General features: G+C 44.6%; 1 protein-coding gene across 1 annotated transcript in view; it reads right to left on the reverse strand.

Annotated features, from left to right (window-relative positions):
- The window catches only part of ABHD12 (abhydrolase domain containing 12, lysophospholipase), a 46,589-nt gene that overhangs the window by 7,152 nt on the left and 22,904 nt on the right, over positions 1-16,533 (reverse strand). Inside the window, exons 3-6 of the mRNA XM_067292662.1 lie at positions 15,816-15,921; positions 13,271-13,390; positions 11,173-11,203; positions 1,262-1,307 (exon numbers count right to left, since the gene is read on the reverse strand). Coding sequence (XP_067148763.1) covers positions 1,262-1,307; positions 11,173-11,203; positions 13,271-13,390; positions 15,816-15,921 — 303 coding nt within the window. The remainder of the gene's footprint in view (positions 1-1,261; positions 1,308-11,172; positions 11,204-13,270; positions 13,391-15,815; positions 15,922-16,533) is intronic.

The following is a 16,533-nucleotide window of genomic DNA, read 5'->3' on the forward strand; positions in this document are numbered from 1 at the left end:
TGAGGTACCACATATTTCAGCTTTGCAAGAACTTAAGACTAGCCCACCATCTCTGGGAGACCAAACGGAACAATAATAAATAGGATTTCTATTAAAGGTACACATATTTGTGGAGCAGAAATAGCACTGTTTGTATAGTGGTACAAACAATCTTGAGGATTCCCTTTTAACTCTTGTGGATTTTTTTAAGCTTTGGAATAATTTTAGTAAGGAGATTCAGGATTTCTGCAAATGGCTTACAAATCAGAAATGTCTTCTGAAACAGCTAGTACAACTTCTCTGAATTGTCAATACCCCACAGCACATGGTTACGCCTCACTGAACAGCCTTGACTCATTTGTGTGATTTAAAGGGAAAAAGACTGACTTAAAATTGATTGCAGCCTGATCCTTTTTGCACTATTTTGTCCTCTTTTACAAGCAGCAGAGGCAATTCATTTTCCTCCTGTGCATAGCTACAGACATTCCATCATATGCAGGAATAAACTCTGAGGGACCATTTACTCTATGTCTTGTTATCTCATCTGTCAGTTCTAAAAAAGAAATGCAAGTTCAAATCCCTGTGCAACCTCAGAAAAGTCAATTAAATCATGCCTATAAGGCTACATCTACGTGGGCTTACTAGTCTCCAGGTGCGCACCTCAAGGATGCCTTGATGCCATGCTGTGACAGCATACAGACCAGGATCACCCTCTGCTCCTTAGCTCCCAAATCAAGGAGCCTGGGGTACAAGGACAGGCAAGAGCCACAGTCTCGCAAGCTGGACATTCAGGTCGCAGGGCCTGATGCTATGCCACAGCTACCACCCTGGCAGCCTAGTTGCACCCGTTTTCCAAGCTGCACACAGAAAGCCTCCATCTGTCAAGAAGGAATGAGCATGCTACCTCTTTTCACAGCAGCAGCTAAAGACTGAGGGCCCTCAGACACAACAGTAAGGGCAGCAAAGGTAGACAGCGTCTTGGATATCTTTTCAGCAACAGAAAAAACAGGGAAGACCTCGAAGCTATGCAAGTGCTTTGCAGAAGAAAGCATGGGCACTGGAAAGACATTTCTCCAAGCTCTTCAAAGCCCCATGGGGAAAAAGAAAAAGAAAAAAAAAAAACCCACCCACATCCAGTTAGCTGGCAGCAAGTGTTTATAAAACAACTGTTTGCTGAAATCAAAGTAGCTGCTTCTACAGAAAGGGATCACTAAAAGGTTTTCATAATTAAAAAACAAACAAACAAACAAAACAACCCCAAACCACACCACACCCTACATACCTCGATAATCAAATGTGACTACGTGGTAACCAAGGGAGCTGAGAACCTGGAAGGGAGAGAAAGACACAGAAACCCATCACAAACCTGTCTGCAGCAGGCACACGCTTGCCTCAGGCCAAGATGCAGGGATCTAATTTATAATATTATCAGCCCAACATAGCGAAGTGGCAACTTTCAGCTTTTCAGTGTAGCAAGCACAGGGCTTTCAGTACTAATCACCTCAGGCTGCTGGTTTTACTCCATTTGTTTCCTGGTCCTCAGACTACCCTAGATGTCAGCATTACATCAGATGTAGCTTCACCCTTTAACAGTTTTGCCTTTAAGATTTGCACATATCTTGTGTCCGTTTCCCATACACACACTTTCAGGTTCTTCAGTGAAACAGTACAACAAGGGCTTCATTTAGCTTATTCAAATTTGCAGTTGGACACTACCCAGGTGAATATATGAATACATCCCAGAGAGGTTGTGGAGTCTCCTTCACCCGCCTGGATGCGATCCTGTACAATGTGCTCTAGGTGACCCTGCTTGAGCAGGGGGGTTGGACTAGATGGTCTCCTGAGGTCCCTTCCAACCTCAACCATTCTGTGATTCTGTGCATAAATATTAGCATTACATATAGGAGGCTGTTTCAGGTTTCAAAAGGCTTAAATGCATGCAGGTAAAACATGCAATTGCTTTACAGGAAGATTTATGTCACAACCAATGGTAACCCTAATAAAATCCGTTAAAAGCATGTAAAGATACCCATGTTAGATCCACTTACTTGAAAAAAAAACTCAGTAAAAATGATGCTAGCATTCCAAGGTACCATCGCATGGTACGAATCTAATAGATCTACAGTGGATCGAAAAAAAAAAATCAAAAAGATTAAAGTGTTTTTGCTCTCATGGCCTCAGTATGATAAAAAAAATCTTAGTATTACATTATACTCAGTCTTCTAATGAACAAAAGGAAACACACCTGATGTAATACCAAGAATTTATTTCTAGCATACCTGAAATCTTTACAGCCTAGGTTATTATTATTAGCTCAGATCTAATTAGTGCGGACGAATGAAAGAGAGGACAATACAGAAAAGAGAGGGGTTTAGGTAAGCTGTCAGCATTCCCAAGTCCTTTGCTGGGAGGACTTACAACGGTGATGGTTTCTTGCTCCTCAGTTTAGGGCCAGTTTGGAGCTAATTTCCATACATTTCTGACATATTCTGCATCTTATGCTCTTCTCACTGATCTGCGACTCCCATGTTACACACCAGATTAGCTTACACAGTGTTTTTCACATATGTTGGACACTTGTTCCCTTTGTTACCCCTAAAACCAATTTTGCCAAGCTCCCAGGTCTGCACACCTCTAACTGACTGCTGGAGTCAGAGCCCTGGGGTCTCCAGGGCCAGCTTGTGCCCCCCTCAGCTGCACTCCTACATCCCCATTTGCAAGGTCTCTGTTGTCATACCAGGCCTGTAATCCCCTACGCTGCATCACTGTGCTGGGTCATTAGTACTTCATTTGACACAGTAACTATATCTGTAACTTCTATTACATAAAAACCTGTTACTATTAATCATTACAGTGATTTTCTCTATATATGCTCTCTGAGTGAAAATTGTCACTGTTTATATTAAAAATTACAGCTATACCACATGATTATACAAAGCTCAGCAGAAGGAAAACCAATTAGCCAGCAGCCACCTGGACATTAGACAGTTGCTGTTATGGCTAAACCAGCTCAAACAGTGCTCCAGGAAGCTCCAAGACAATTTCAGAAAAGGCCTGACAAGCCTCAGCCTCGTTACTAGCAGTGACAATACTATATTCACTGGGCTACAAGGCTGCAATCGTTTTTTGACAGTCTACCAACTGCACTGTCACTCAAGTCCAGCCGGGATATTGCAAACTCTCCTGTGGCTCAAGGCACCAGGACTGAGCAATGGATTTTCTTGGAGGCGTTCGACCTTTCCTACCTCATCTTGCCTCATGATGACCTGCACAGGACTGAGGGCAGTGCATAGCTCTTCACTGTGATGTGTAGCCATTATGCAGTTGCCAAGTGTTTGATTTTATAGCCAATGCTGCTTGCCCAGTGAATAAAATCACCCTAATGATTAAGATGACAAGTACAGGATGCAAAGACAACTTCACAACTCCTGTAGCTGTAGCAGACCATTCTCAGAGGGACTGCAGCCAGGTGCAGTGCTCTGTAGTTTGGACTACAACCTTAAGGGCTCATTGCACCAAAAGCTGGACTTACAACAAACAGTTGGGTGATCTGGTATTAGTTACATTTGTTTAAAAAACATCCCTAATGGTACTAGGACTATCACGGCTTACAACTAGAATTACACCTGTCAGCTGAGTGTTCCTTCTACAGGTACAGTGTGACTTTAACCTTAACAGGTTATAAACATATTATCAGGTAGAATTATACATAATCAGATTAATTTACAACAATGTGTGGACACACAGTATGCACACAAATACATCTGGATGTTATGCAGACAATTAGAGACCGATAGGAAATGGAGAACAATTCCATAGTCCCACCAGGATCTAAATGGTCACCTGAAGACAGAAAACCAGTACCTTCACATATACATCACATACTTTGCCCTGCTGCTTGCATCGAGCTCACCCTTCCTCCAATTGGCTGTTTTACTTCTTGGCACTACCCATGGGGTTGCTTTACTCTGCTACCCCTCTTCTGATATAGTTTCCCCCACTAAGGGATATTTGGAATTTAGAGTAATAGATGCAACTGCAACAGCTTCCAAGTCACTCCTTTCCTCAAAACTCCTTTGCTTTTTGCTATTCAGGTTTATACTCACAGACACTTACTTGAATGCACGTTACTGATTTGAACAATACTATTGATGAAGATCAAACTGTTTCTTTTCTGCTGATACATTTTATATCACCTCCACAATCTGCTGGACCATACCTCTGTCCCCTTTCGTTTTTACAACAGTTTTGGTAATTAAATTAAAATTGTAAATACACAGTCTATCAGTTTCTCTGGCTATATTGCAGAGTTCTTTTTGCAAAGGGAAATTTGGGAGTGGAGAGCTTTATTCTTCTAGACCTTCCTGGCACAATTACCATCCTCCAGCCTGGCTGGGTCCAGATCGTCCCTTGTGTTTCCATATGAACCTTCTTCATCAGGACTCCCCTTACAAGCTGCTACAATCCCCTTTTCAGCTTTGTATCCGTGCTGTCAGTTCTGGTCCCTACCTCACTGTGTGAGATCAGCCCCCGCAGCAGGATAGCATCATTGTTCATCCCAGGTCACCATTCCCACAGCAGCTCTGCTTTCCTCCACCTGAATATGCAACTTCTCCCTCTGTCTGTTCTTCCTGCAAACAACCCTCTGGCTCTCTCCCTGCATTTACCTTCTCAGAGCATTGGCCTGACTTGCACCAGCCACCTCTTGCACCTCCTAGTTGGCTCTGGCTGCCGCAGAGTGTTCAGAGCCATACATCAACACCAGACAAGTACTCTGGCTGTCAGACCAGAGGAGAGCTACAGGCTCCCTCAATGGGAGCAGCTTTGGGAGTGAGGAAAGTTTCAAACCCAGCACTGAGCCCTTGGAGGGATGCCCCAACATCAAAGGGATCACACTAGTCCTTCTCTCCATGCTGGTGACCAGGATGGGCACCAGACGTCTAGCCAGAGCACTTTCCAGCCCACCAGCCTTTCCCCCAAGCTTCCCACCGGCCGGCTTACAGCCAACACAGCATCCATCCCCCATTTTCCTCTGCTTCTGTAAGGCTTATGAGTAGGCTAGTTTGGCCAACACCACTAGCTGCCTTCTTCAACCTCCTCCTTCCCATTGCCCTCCCCATGGCATTTTGGCCAGGCAAGATGGGACGCCAATGGGAGTTGCAGCATAGTTGCAAGGTGATGGCCACTCTGTAGGCCCCAAAACACAGGCACAGTGGACCCTGCTTTCAGACTCACATGATAAGAAGTTTGGAGCAGTCTAAACCATGCCCGGGTAGGCAGAAACAGCACCCACATCTGCATGCACTGCAAGACACGTGGCCACCAAGCTCTCTCTCCAGAGCTCAGGGACAGCAGTCAGGCTGACATTCCCCTAGGTCAGCAATGCATTTCTGCCAGGTTGATGTCAGCCCAGTTGCCCCTGGAAGAGTCCTGCTGGTGGCTGCTCTAGTGGTCTGAGAAGCACAAGGAAAGAGTGAGACAGTGGATGCCCAGGGTAGAGCCCATGCTCCCCTGCAAAGGACAGAGCAGAAGCCACCCCAAAAGGGACTGATAAGGGAGCTTGAAGGGATTGCTTCCCAGGGAGCTATGACAGGCAGAGCAAAGGAGGCAGGTGGAAAGACAAATCTTCATAAGATGATGTTTCTCCAGTGCTTTTGACACTTGCTAGCACTGGTGGAGTGAAAGAAGCTAGATGTGCGATGCCACAGCCAGAAGCACGAGGAAGGGACTGCGCTACTTACAGCGAGGAGGCGGGCAGCCAGCCTGGCTGTGCAGCCACTGTGTCGGACCTGCCAATCCTCCTAACAGCATCCTCCTGGGCAAGGAGAGATTTCCCAGGGCCCAGGGAGCACAAAGACCAGGAGGATAAGTCTGCACACCTCTTACAGGAGGTCTTGCAGGGGTACCAGTATCACCCAAGCAGAAAACAGGATCATGCAAATGAACTGAACAAACATCCAGACAGCAGGAGAGGGCCAGGAACAGATACCAGTTGCATGGAGCCACACAGGACACATTCCAAAGCTTTTGTGGGGCTCCCTGCACTTGGCAAGCTCAGCTTGGGCTTCAGCACATCACACTCAAGTAGGTCCTCCAGCTTTCCCCAACCCCAACATGAGTCTGAAGTAGCAGCACTGTCCTGCCTCTGACTCCTACTGCTCAGCACAGCCAAGAGCAGCATGGAAGCATCCAAGACAGCAGCCATGTCTGGAAAGAGCAAGGAGTTCCCTAAAAAGGGATGGGCATGGTGTGATGCACCTCCAGCCAAGCTCTTCTCTTGATGCTGAGTCAGGGAGCTGGATGCCATGAGGCTACGCTAAGCAAACACACTCAGTGGAAACTAGGAGATGCAGCAACTTGAATCTGTATGGCACCTCTCCCAGCCAGCCACTCCTACCAAAAGCAGTGGCCCTCTTACAGCAGCCAGCAAACAACAGGGCCGCCCTCAAGACACCCCCAAGCACAGGACTGTGTCCAGTCAGGTGTGGAATATCTCCAAGGATGGTGACTCCACAACCTCTCTGGGCAACCTTTGCTCTGTTATCCTCACAGTAAAAAAGTATTTTCTTATGTTCAAGTAGAACTTCCTGTATTTCAGTTTGTGCCCACTGCCTCTCATCCTGTCACTGGGCACCGCTGACAAGAGTCTAGCCCCATCCTCTTTACACCTTCCCTTCAGATATTTATAAACATTGATAAGACCCACCCTGACCCTTTTCTCCAGGCTGAACAGTCCCAGCTCGCTCAGCCTTTCCTCACATGAAAGATGCTCCAGTTCCTTCATCAATCTTTGTAGCCTTTCACTGGACTTGCTCCAGTAAATCCATGTCTTTCTTGTACTGGGGAGCTGTGACAGTGTGCTCCTCCCTCCCCCCCCGCCCCCCAATGTGCTCTCTCCCCCTCAACGTGACCTCCCTGTAAACAGCACGTATGCAGGGGGCTAGTTGAGCATGCGTCAACTAAGGCCCGTCTAGTATGCAAATATGACTATGAGTCAATCATCTCCCCCCCCATAAACAGGGGGCGGCCCAGAGCCCATTGAGCTCTCCTGCACGGCAGCCTCTCAAGGTTACTCCCTGAGGTTGAGAGAGTTTCCTTACCCGTGACAGATCCTCGGTTAGTGATTAATAGCATGCTGAACTTTTGCGAACTTCACAAAACTTTGCTGAGTTATATCTTTGACTAATTGCGCACATAATTCCTTAGACAAACCGTTGACTAAGTCTGAGACTAGGACTGGATCCAGCTGCACCTAGGCTCCTCTCTGAAGGAGTTTAGAAAGCAAGGGGGTCCAGTCTGAACCTCGTGACTCAACAGGAGGGTCTCCGTTGCACATGCATCTGACCCTGTCCTTCATGCACTAAATAACTGAGTGAACCTTGCCAATTGAACCTCATTAAATCGTTCTTATTTACGATTGAACTTTGTTAAGTCGCTATCTTACTGCAATAAACGTAACGCTGCTTCCCTCTTATGAGTGAAGTGCACCACTCCTTTCGCAACAGGAGCCCAGACCTGGACACAGTACTCCTGATGTGGCCTCACCAGGGCTGAGTAGAGGGCAAGGATCACCTCCCTCCACGTGTTGGCAATGCTCTTCCTAATACAGCCCAGGATACCATTGGCCTTCTTGGCCACAAGGGCAGGTTGCTGGCTCATGGTGAACTTGTGGTCCACCAGGACTCCCAGGTCCTTCTCTGCAGGGCTGCTTTCCAGCAGGTCAGCTCCCAGCCCATCTGGTGCAATACATTAGGAGGTTATTCCTCCTAACCTCAATGAGGTTCCTCTCTGCCCATCTCTCCAGCCTGTCGAGGTCCCTCTGAATGGCAGCACAGCCCTCTGGTGTATCACTTACTCCTCCCAGTTTTTTATGATCTGCAAATTTGCTGAGGGTGCACTCTGTCCCTTCATCCAGGTCATGGATGAATAAGTTGAGCAGGACTGGAGCCAGTACTGACCCCCTGGGCTACACTGCTAGCTACAGGCCTCCAGCTAGACTTTGCGCCACTGATCACAGAGCCCTCTGAGCTCCACCATTCAGCCAGTTTCCAATCCACCTCATTCTGTTCATCTGGTCTGTACTTCCTCAGCTTGCCTATGAAGACGTTATGGGAGACAGTGTCAAAAGCCTTCAGGGTCAAGGTAGACAACATGAAAGCTGCTCTCCCCTCATCTACCCAGCCAGTCATTCCAGGCTATCAGGTTGCCTCCTCACAGCACATCACTGTTCAGTGGCACAGCCCATATACCCAAGCCTCCTTTCCCTAGCAGAGGGCAGCCACAGAGGTGAAGAGCAGGGACAAAGATGAAGGTCACCTCATATCTTTACCATAGGGAAGAGCTGATGGAGCATCGCCACTCCTGCACCCATCTGACTCAAAGCCAAGATGTAGTCAAGCCACTTGCAGAGGCCAATACATCCATGGACCTGCTGAGCCCTGACCACAGATACTGTCCTGCTGTTTAGCTCCAGAGGCATCTTTCTCCATCAACGAAGAGGAGGGATGAGGCTGACCGGGAAAAGCAGAAAAAGCAGCAACAACTGCCACTACCACCCTCACAGCCTCCAGAGCTGGAAGGTGTCCACCTCAACCCCACACTTAGGGCACAGCTCTGCTGCTTACAGGGCAAACAGGCCAACCACCCTTTCACATGAGACCACGTTGTGTTTCCCTTCCTACCCTGGCACTAGGCAGCTGCATTTTCTGAGAACCCACTTCCCAAGTGGGAAAACAGACATACAAAGCAAGACCAAGGTATCATGACAGATACACAAGAGGAAGAACTTCCACCACCAACATCCGATTCCTCCTGGTGAAGAACCTAGACAACTGATGACCAGCTGTAACATCGCTGCCTGAAGCCAATGACCCTGGGAGCATCCCAATCCTGTGCCCTGCATTAATAGCCTCTTCTGTTTAATTTTTTTTTTACATCAGTATTTTACTATTTTTTGTCTTGTTTTGCACCCTTAGAATTAGTTCAGAAAAAGTCTCAGATGAAGCTGGTAAGATTTCAATTAGCTTTACAGATAAGGTGCATTTCCTTTGGCTCATAAGAGGATTTTTAGTGTAACAATGCCAAATGCTCGTGCTTTGTATGTAGCAATTACTGAAGTCCTTGTAACAATGTCCTACTGCTTCATGTGCTGCCACAGAGTTCAGTAACCTCATGCAATGGGCAACAGAAGTCTGTATCAGCTCTCCACTATCACAGCACATCAGGGTAACAAAAACCAACAGCTTCTATGCCAAAGCCTCAATGTTTTTAAGTATGGTTTGCAGAAGAGCTTGCTGTAGTCTGTTACTGACAGTCAAGGTAGCTAGGAGAATGATATTCTTGTTGGTTTTAAAAGGTTTTGACTTACAGTGTTCAAAGCATAAGTAATTTGTATCAGCACAATGATCCTGAATATATTAGGAACCATGATATCTGGACAACAGGGCTTGGGCAAAGAATAACTGGACATGTGTTCAGACTAGAGGAAAGCATGCCACTCAAAAGCTTGCAGCTGGTTACTACTGCATCACCGCTTCTCCTGCTGGCTTCCTTCTAGTCACTGCCTTCAGACAAAAATCCACTCAGGTGAGAACCATTTCAGACACCTGCTGCTCACAGACTCTCTGTGCAGCAGTGACACAGTCTCAATTCAGTGCTGCTGACTAGAAAAGCTGTTCACACAAATCGGTCCCTTGGAGGAGAGTGCTGGGAAGAAAGGACAGACCTCTTGTGTTATTCCTTTCCTTCTGAGCCTCTTCTACAGGAGTTCCCTCTGCTGTTTCCAGCCTACAAGCAGCACCGGCAAAAAGGACAGTATTCCAGCCCATTTCACTCTGCTGCAATAAGCGCTTAACCAGAGTTTCTGGCGTGATCCTAGCAAGCACAAAAAGTAAGCGCATGCGTGTGTGCGCGTGTAACTGACTGAAAAAGACAAACTATGCAACTTGTCTATGTTCAAAGAAGCAAGAGTACCAGGCCCAGGATCAGAAACCTTGGGTTCTGGTAAATGTGTTTTCTCTGTGTGCGTGTACATATACATACAGGTGCTCACAGTCTTTGAGTACTTTGAGGTACTACTTTTGCGCAGACAAAATCCGAAACAATTCTCTGCCTGTCTTAAGCAGCACAAAATGCATTGCAGTATATGCTCATCCCCAGAAAAATGACTAACTAGGTCACCATATATATGCCATTCTCCTCAACTGTCAGGTGCCAGCTTCCTGCAGTTTAGCAGGTCCTTTGTTCTTAGGGGAAAAGAAACAGCCACCTGCCTCCCTGGGGCTGCCAAACAGCATTGCCTAAGTGACCTGAATTAAAAAGACTTTGCTGCAGGAGAGCTCGCATAAGAAGTTGTATTGCAATCAAGCTTTTCAAGTGCCAACACTGACACAAGTTATAAGGAGAAAGGAATGACATTAAATCCATAGGAAAAACACGGACTCAACCAGTCTGAAATGAGCTGACAAATATAATTATAGCTCTTTTATAAACATGTGATATGAGACCAAGAAATTATGTGTAAGAACTTCAGCTGACATAAGAGGGTTTAATAAAATAAATGACTACAAAAGTAATTAGGCAAAACACTAAGAGCAGCCAAAGTAGTTTGTTCTCATGTAACACATCACAGTGCTGTACCTGGAAAACTTTGTTTTTCATGTGAAATCTTTGGCCCTTGAGATGGCAGCCACTGTACAGACACACCATGCCATGGGAAAAGGGGGAAACCAAGGCTGAGTCTTCCTACCCTTGTGCCAACACAAGTACTCCCATGCAGCTGCCACATTGAAAAAAGTCCTACATCTTCTGGATTGACAAAAAAACACCACTGGGCATGAAAGAAAACTGCTGAAGACCCTGCTGCTGAATCAGATCCTTTCCAGAAACCATCTCTGTTACCTCTGACAAAAGGCACCGATGTATGTCAAATGGAAGATGACTTCCCAGCACTTGACAGCAAGCAACAGCAAGTAAAAGACCTTTCAATCACCCTTTAATGCAGGGAAGGGTGTGATGTGAGATACTCACTGCTTACAGACCCCCTTTTTTCCTCTGCACTCTTCAGATGTAGAGGAGGCAGAAAGCCTCAGGCTATCTGCCTGTTGGCAGTGAGCTGCAATGGGCAGTCTACTTAATTCTGCACATTTCTGACGCGTTCATGCAGCCACTTGGACAGCACATGCAGCTACTTACCTTGTAAAGCTCCACACGGTGATCCCCTCCTCTGGCAAAACCGATTCATGAAGAGAGGAGAGAGGAGGAAGAAGAAGAAGAAAAAAAAAAAAGAAAAAAAAGTGAACATTTAAGCTTCCAGAGACAGATTTTCCCATTGCACCATGTCTCTAGTTAAACACAAATATGCCAAACAAACACTGTAATTACTAATCAGTCCTAACCCCATCTTCTTCCTTGTTACTCCCCAACTGCCCTCCCAAATGGGAAAACAAAGCCGGAAGACAAAAAAAAAAAAAAAAAAAAAAAGGCCCATCTAATTCCATCCAGCCCAATTTTAATGTCAATTTATCCCCATAAATCTTTTTTCACTGCAGGTAAAGATGCCTTTTTCAACCAATCTGCCTTTACCAAAGCCTGCAATACATCCACAACAGTCTGCCCCTGTTGGCTTTGCAGACCCTGTGCTCCTGCCACCAGCACTGCTGCAGCAGGTAACCTCTCTGAGGTGAGATGCTCCCAGCAGACCTCACCACGTTAACCCAAGCAGCTGGCCCTTGGATTGGAGCTTGCCTTCTCACCTGGCTCTGAGCACAGGGACAGAAAGGACACACATGTGCAAAAGACTGAGCAGAGACAACTGTTCAGAGTTGAACACTGGAAATAAGTCCAGGGGAAGATTCAGTCTTCACGTTTTTTCTCCATAAATTGAAATCTAGATGCAATGTGACATGGCTAATCCACACTCAAACTTTAGTCTAGTATTGCAAAACATGAAGTGTGTATGCAATCCATAGGTCAGCAATTTGTAACACATGGGGGAGCCAAGAAATGAATCTAATCAATACACATGTAACAAAGGTGCTGGTCCCAATCTACCACCATTACAGCTGCAGAATAGCTTCCATTAGTATCATTTGCTACACCCAATAAAGGCAAGAAAAATAAACTAAGCAGTTTGTGAAAAATAATGCAACCATTCAATTCAGCCTTGTAATACATTAGCACAAGACAACAAGGCCAGTCTCCAAAGCCCAGTCTCTCATGTATTGCCTGACTCACAGTGTGCATCTTCCAGGTTATGTCTGTTGTACCAAAGAAGAACACTACTAGGGTAAGAATTTAGGTGAAAAAGGGTGAAGTTCCTGTGATGTAAAAAGCTAGCGAATGTTCACTACCAACAGAGCTAAAACAGAGTCTCTTTGCTTTACATCAGAGACTGTAGGTGTAGAAAGGATGTGAGAGTATTTCAGCAGTGCTTCAGCAGCTATACTCTTGCAGAGTATCTACAAGAGGACATCAGCTTCAAAAGAACACTGCAACAGCACTCAAAACTCAGAAAGGGGCCAACACTCTTGAAAGATGCATATTGGTAAAGAAAAAGACCACATCCTAATAGCTAAACTAAAGCACTGCATCACGCAGAGATGTGACAATAAGAACATGATTTTGAGAAACATCCAGGAGGTTTTACACTGTGCTAATAGTTTTTAGCACCTGGAAACAAAATGCAGAGAACCTGCTTCTCTAGCTGGTACCTATGGTTATTTATAAAATGCTCCTCTTCCAGACAAATGTCTTGTACATACACAACAATAAAACAAATACAGCATATCACCTTCCTCTTTCCTTCTGATTTTCCTTCCTCTTTCCTTCTGATTTTCCTTCCTCAAAATGTCTTAACTACTAAAATAAACTCATGAAAGCAAGCAGAAGGTTTATTCAATGCATGTAAACCACGCATAGGGAAGCACTACCACCTTTCCACATCTTGATTCAGAGATGATTATACTGAAAAGAAGTACTTCTCCCTACTTGATCCAGTGAGTGTCACAGCCTCCTGCCATTCTGGCAGACAGAGGATACAGGAGGAAAAAAAAAGAAAGAAAAAAGAAAATATAGCAGTAATACATTAGCAAATCCCACCGCTCTGATAACTGCAATAAATCTATTCTCACATTGACTAAATGCAGGGAGTTTCCATTTCTTAAAACATACTTTTCTCTTAAAAGACAGGAGGAACACCAAGCTGCTTTCAGATTATTTTATCAATGTGTTGAAGCTGTGGCAAGCCAGGAAAAGACAGCCCATAACAAAGCCGTCGCTGTTTGTGCCTCACCTTGTTCCCGCATTGCCATGCAAGTAAAGGATTACAGGATGGCTGGAACCCAAAGCATCTTCAAACCACAACTGGTCCTTCCCTCGTGCATTCTTCCATAAGGCTGCAGGGACTGTGTGCCTAGATACAGAAGGAAAAAACTATATTGCCTTGCTGTTACTCAGTGTTTTCCACTCAAATTTTTAGTCTCTCACACACTGTCCTTATAAAAATACCATGCTTAGCCAACAAATGGACAATTTTAAAAAGCCAGTAGCTCAGGTTATTTCTACATTTCCACCTTCATCACCGTTACCTTCTAAACTCTGGGCTTTTTAAGTGAGCAGGTACCAAACTTCACAGGCAAACCCAAAGCACAATTACTAAACTTCCTGCTGTTTTGGAGAAAGAATCTCAAATCCTTCACCTTTAATCCTCAAGGTCATCCTCAGTTTTTAACAGCATTTAATTACTTCAGTTGATAGACTTGCACACCATAAACAATTTTCACACCTAGGTCAGCAGATGTTCAGAATGATCACTTAAGTCAGTTGGTTTTGAAAGGACATTTGGTGAGTAACAGGCATGGCTGACTCTACAGCAATTTGAGGAAAATGAAGTGATGCTAGCCTCATGCATTTTATTTTCAGACAGCAAGTTCTTGAAGGTACAACATTTCCACTAGAAAAAAATAGACTCTAGAAGAGTCAGAAATGTTTAACTCATGATTGTTCTTCTGTAGAGTATATACCTGGGCAACTTGTTAAAAATAGTTCAACATTGGTGGAACGGAAAGAGAGAAACAACAGACTAAAGAGAAGACAGGAACTCAAATCAGGTAGTTCCTCTAGAAGATAGACACTGAGAGCAAGTACATGCCCACAACAACCTCAAATTGTTGAGAAGGGGACAGTTTACTGCTGTCAGAAATACCTGAAGTACTCATATGACTTTCTCCTAGGAAGGAAGACAAATCCCATCTACCATAGCACCTTCCCCCCAGACTTAAAGTTCAGAGGACAAATCACCAGGGGGAAGAATGGGTGTGCAAAGGCTACTTGGGTGCATGCAGCCAGTAGACAAGGAGTTTGAGGAGGAAAAAATCCGCAATAGCTGTGGGGCTCACGACTTCACTAAACGATCTGCCTCAAAAATTTTGCAAGCTCAAATAGGACAAAACAAGCTGATGACTTTGTTATAGAAGTATAGCGAACATAAAATCCAACACTGGCCTACCAAGGCAAACTCCAAGCTTTTATAAAAACCTCTCTAATAAGTATCAAGATGAATGAACTCTGAATTGCCACCAAAAGCAGGAAGGCCTGTTTTGGTAAAGGTACACAGTATACATGTGTAGAGGAAGCAAAATAAAAATCAAGATTTGCAATCTAAAATTATTCAGTAGCTTAGCAGATAAAACTGTAATTGCCCAAGTGAAAATATAAGCCATGATTTATCAGTCTATCCTGGAAAGACTGAAGTTCCAGCTTCTAAAAATGTCCTTCCCCGAAATTCACTTATAGGGAGGAACTGTTTTTATGTTGCAGGCTACCACTGTCCCATTCAAAAGGTCATGTACCCTCAAGTCAAGACAAGACTGAAAACCTCCACTGCATTACTGAACACAGACAGCTACACGCATATAATTACAAACTCCAAATCCCATTGCTCGCACATCTAACTTCACTGGCTGTATTAAGGAGCAGCCTCTTTCCATCCACACCTGACAGGCTGTCTAGCCTTTTTTTCAGTTGTTTGCTGCTCTTACATACATCTTGATGCTGCAGGCACCTTCTCTTCAAAGGTAGCAGGAACTTTTCATGGTTTTAAAACTCCTGGTGTTGAGATGCAATAGATCACCAGAAAAAGATATGGAAGCCAGTTTGAACTGGCCTAGTAATACTGAAAGTACTGAAAGTGGAGAAAGAACCTGTCATCTGAGCTGTAGATCCTAGTAACAAGGAGCTAAAATGAACTACTCTTGCCTGGGACCAGAAATTCTTCTTTGTGAGGCATGAATAACAAGCAAGGCTCTAACACTGTCACTTGTTCTGTTAAAGAGAGCAAATGGAGTGTTCTTTTCTCACCCACTCTCCAGAACCTTACATATGTTTTATACACAGAATATTCTTCCTCCCACCCTGAACACTTTGATCCTGTTTTCCCATCTTCCCACATGTTTGTTTTGCAAAACAGAGTACGAACAGCAGTTGAATGACAAAACTCCTAATTCATTGGGTCTGCTCTGATCTGGAGGCATGAACTTTTTAGCAATTAAGAGCAGTAACCGTTGCCATTCCAAGCTATGAAGTTTCTCTGAATGTACAGGTTTTCCAACTGTGTTTTATGTGCCAGTGATTTGAGTTCAAGCAAGCTCCAGAGATCTGCATAGCTTTCAACATCAACTGTGTTACTTGGCAGAGAAAAATACAGACATCCGCAAATAAGAGCAAGCAATGGCTGTCACCATGCTTGATCATGCAAGAGTGGATATGCAGGCAACAGTGAGAGCAAAGAGGGTGACTAAGGATGCATGGCACATGCTGCGTAGAACAGGTTTCCTTACCAGACTCCAACGGTTACACCCTCCTCTGGCTGCAGATAATAATTACAGGTGTGGTTTAAACCTTGATCCTGTGGTCTTTTCAAGTCAATGAAATATGGGACCCTCACTGGAAAAAAAAAAAAAAACACAAAGAAACAAACAGAAGATAAAACATTTTAATTTTTACCTTTATTTTCTTACAAAACAGCTTTACCAAGGCACTCGAGAGCTCTACAAACTCGTCCACTCTACTGGAAAGATCTTTCTCTTTCTGTGTGAAAGGATAAACAGGCAACAGCTATGACTAAAATATAAACCTCAACGAAAGCAAGGTAAGAAGACAGAAGCAACCAGCACAAAAACAGGGAGCAGGCTAAAATTAAGGTATGAGGGAGACAAAGTTTCCTGTGACACATACTTAACCATCTCTGCCCTGTTTGCTTTGTACAACTTCCAGACATGAGCCAGTCACTCCTGTTGCATTAGTGGGATAGGTTCATTGATTTGACAAACCTTTTACTATTTGCATCAGAGCTGTAATGCAAGTTAGTGATGTGACAAACTCACTTGGGACAAAGAGTACAGTCCAAAGTTGTAATGTGTTTCAAGATGACAAGTGGTTTTACAGCCTCTGTAATAATGCAATCCAAAGGAAATATTACATTGCAGTAGCAGACACCACATTGTTATTGGCATATAAGAGTAAGATAAACTGTGTCAAATACTGCCCTCCTGAGCC

This window comes from Apteryx mantelli, chromosome 3 (assembly GCF_036417845.1).
Source record: "Apteryx mantelli isolate bAptMan1 chromosome 3, bAptMan1.hap1, whole genome shotgun sequence".
NCBI lineage: Eukaryota > Metazoa > Chordata > Aves > Apterygiformes > Apterygidae > Apteryx > Apteryx mantelli.